The following is a 567-nucleotide window of genomic DNA, read 5'->3' as shown; positions in this document are numbered from 1 at the left end:
TCTGCCCAGCCAGCAGTGGGTGATTGGCTGGTAACTTTTCAGTAACAGGACGGACTTGTCGTACAGGCCAGACCTGGACCATAGTGAATTTCTCCTTCACACCTTCAAACTCCAGCGCCAAGACAACATCCTGTCAGAAGGTAGCAGATACTCATGTAAGTGAACAGCTGAATGCTGAGCCAATGGGAACTAACCCATCAACAATTACCACCATTAACATCTGGATATTCTACAAAGGCTTTTCAAATACCTCAATATTCTGTCCACAACCTGCCAGAAGCCCACTTCCCCAAAGCACTGTAAATACAGGGAAGTCAAGCAGCAGTACAAAGCCTCAGCTTCAAATAAGCTCTCATACTGCACAGTAGTTACAAAATGTAACTGAACTCTCCACATACAGGGGGAAGTGCATGACTGCGCTGTGGGACAGCTAACACTGCACATCTAAATTGGTCCAGCTGAACCATAAACAGCAGTTCATTTTCAAAAGATACTCAGGTAAATGTTGTTGGCAGCAGGTGACCTGCATCTCTATTTTAGCTAAAGCTATATGGCAAGAAAGGCACA

General features: G+C 45.0%; 1 protein-coding gene across 1 annotated transcript in view; it reads right to left on the bottom strand.

The window, feature by feature from the left end:
* Window positions 1-567, bottom strand: part of ATP6V1A (ATPase H+ transporting V1 subunit A) — a 35,253-nt gene that overhangs the window by 18,309 nt on the left and 16,377 nt on the right. Inside the window, exon 6 of the mRNA XM_006036195.2 lies at window positions 1-130. This exon is cut by the window's left edge and continues 19 nt beyond it. Coding sequence (XP_006036257.1) covers window positions 1-130 — 130 coding nt within the window. The remainder of the gene's footprint in view (window positions 131-567) is intronic.

This window comes from Alligator sinensis, unplaced genomic scaffold (genome assembly GCF_000455745.1).
Source record: "Alligator sinensis unplaced genomic scaffold, ASM45574v1 scaffold101_1, whole genome shotgun sequence".
NCBI lineage: Eukaryota > Metazoa > Chordata > Crocodylia > Alligatoridae > Alligator > Alligator sinensis.
The sequence above is the reverse complement of the archived record's forward strand: the minus strand, read 5'-3'. Positions and strand labels throughout refer to the sequence as shown.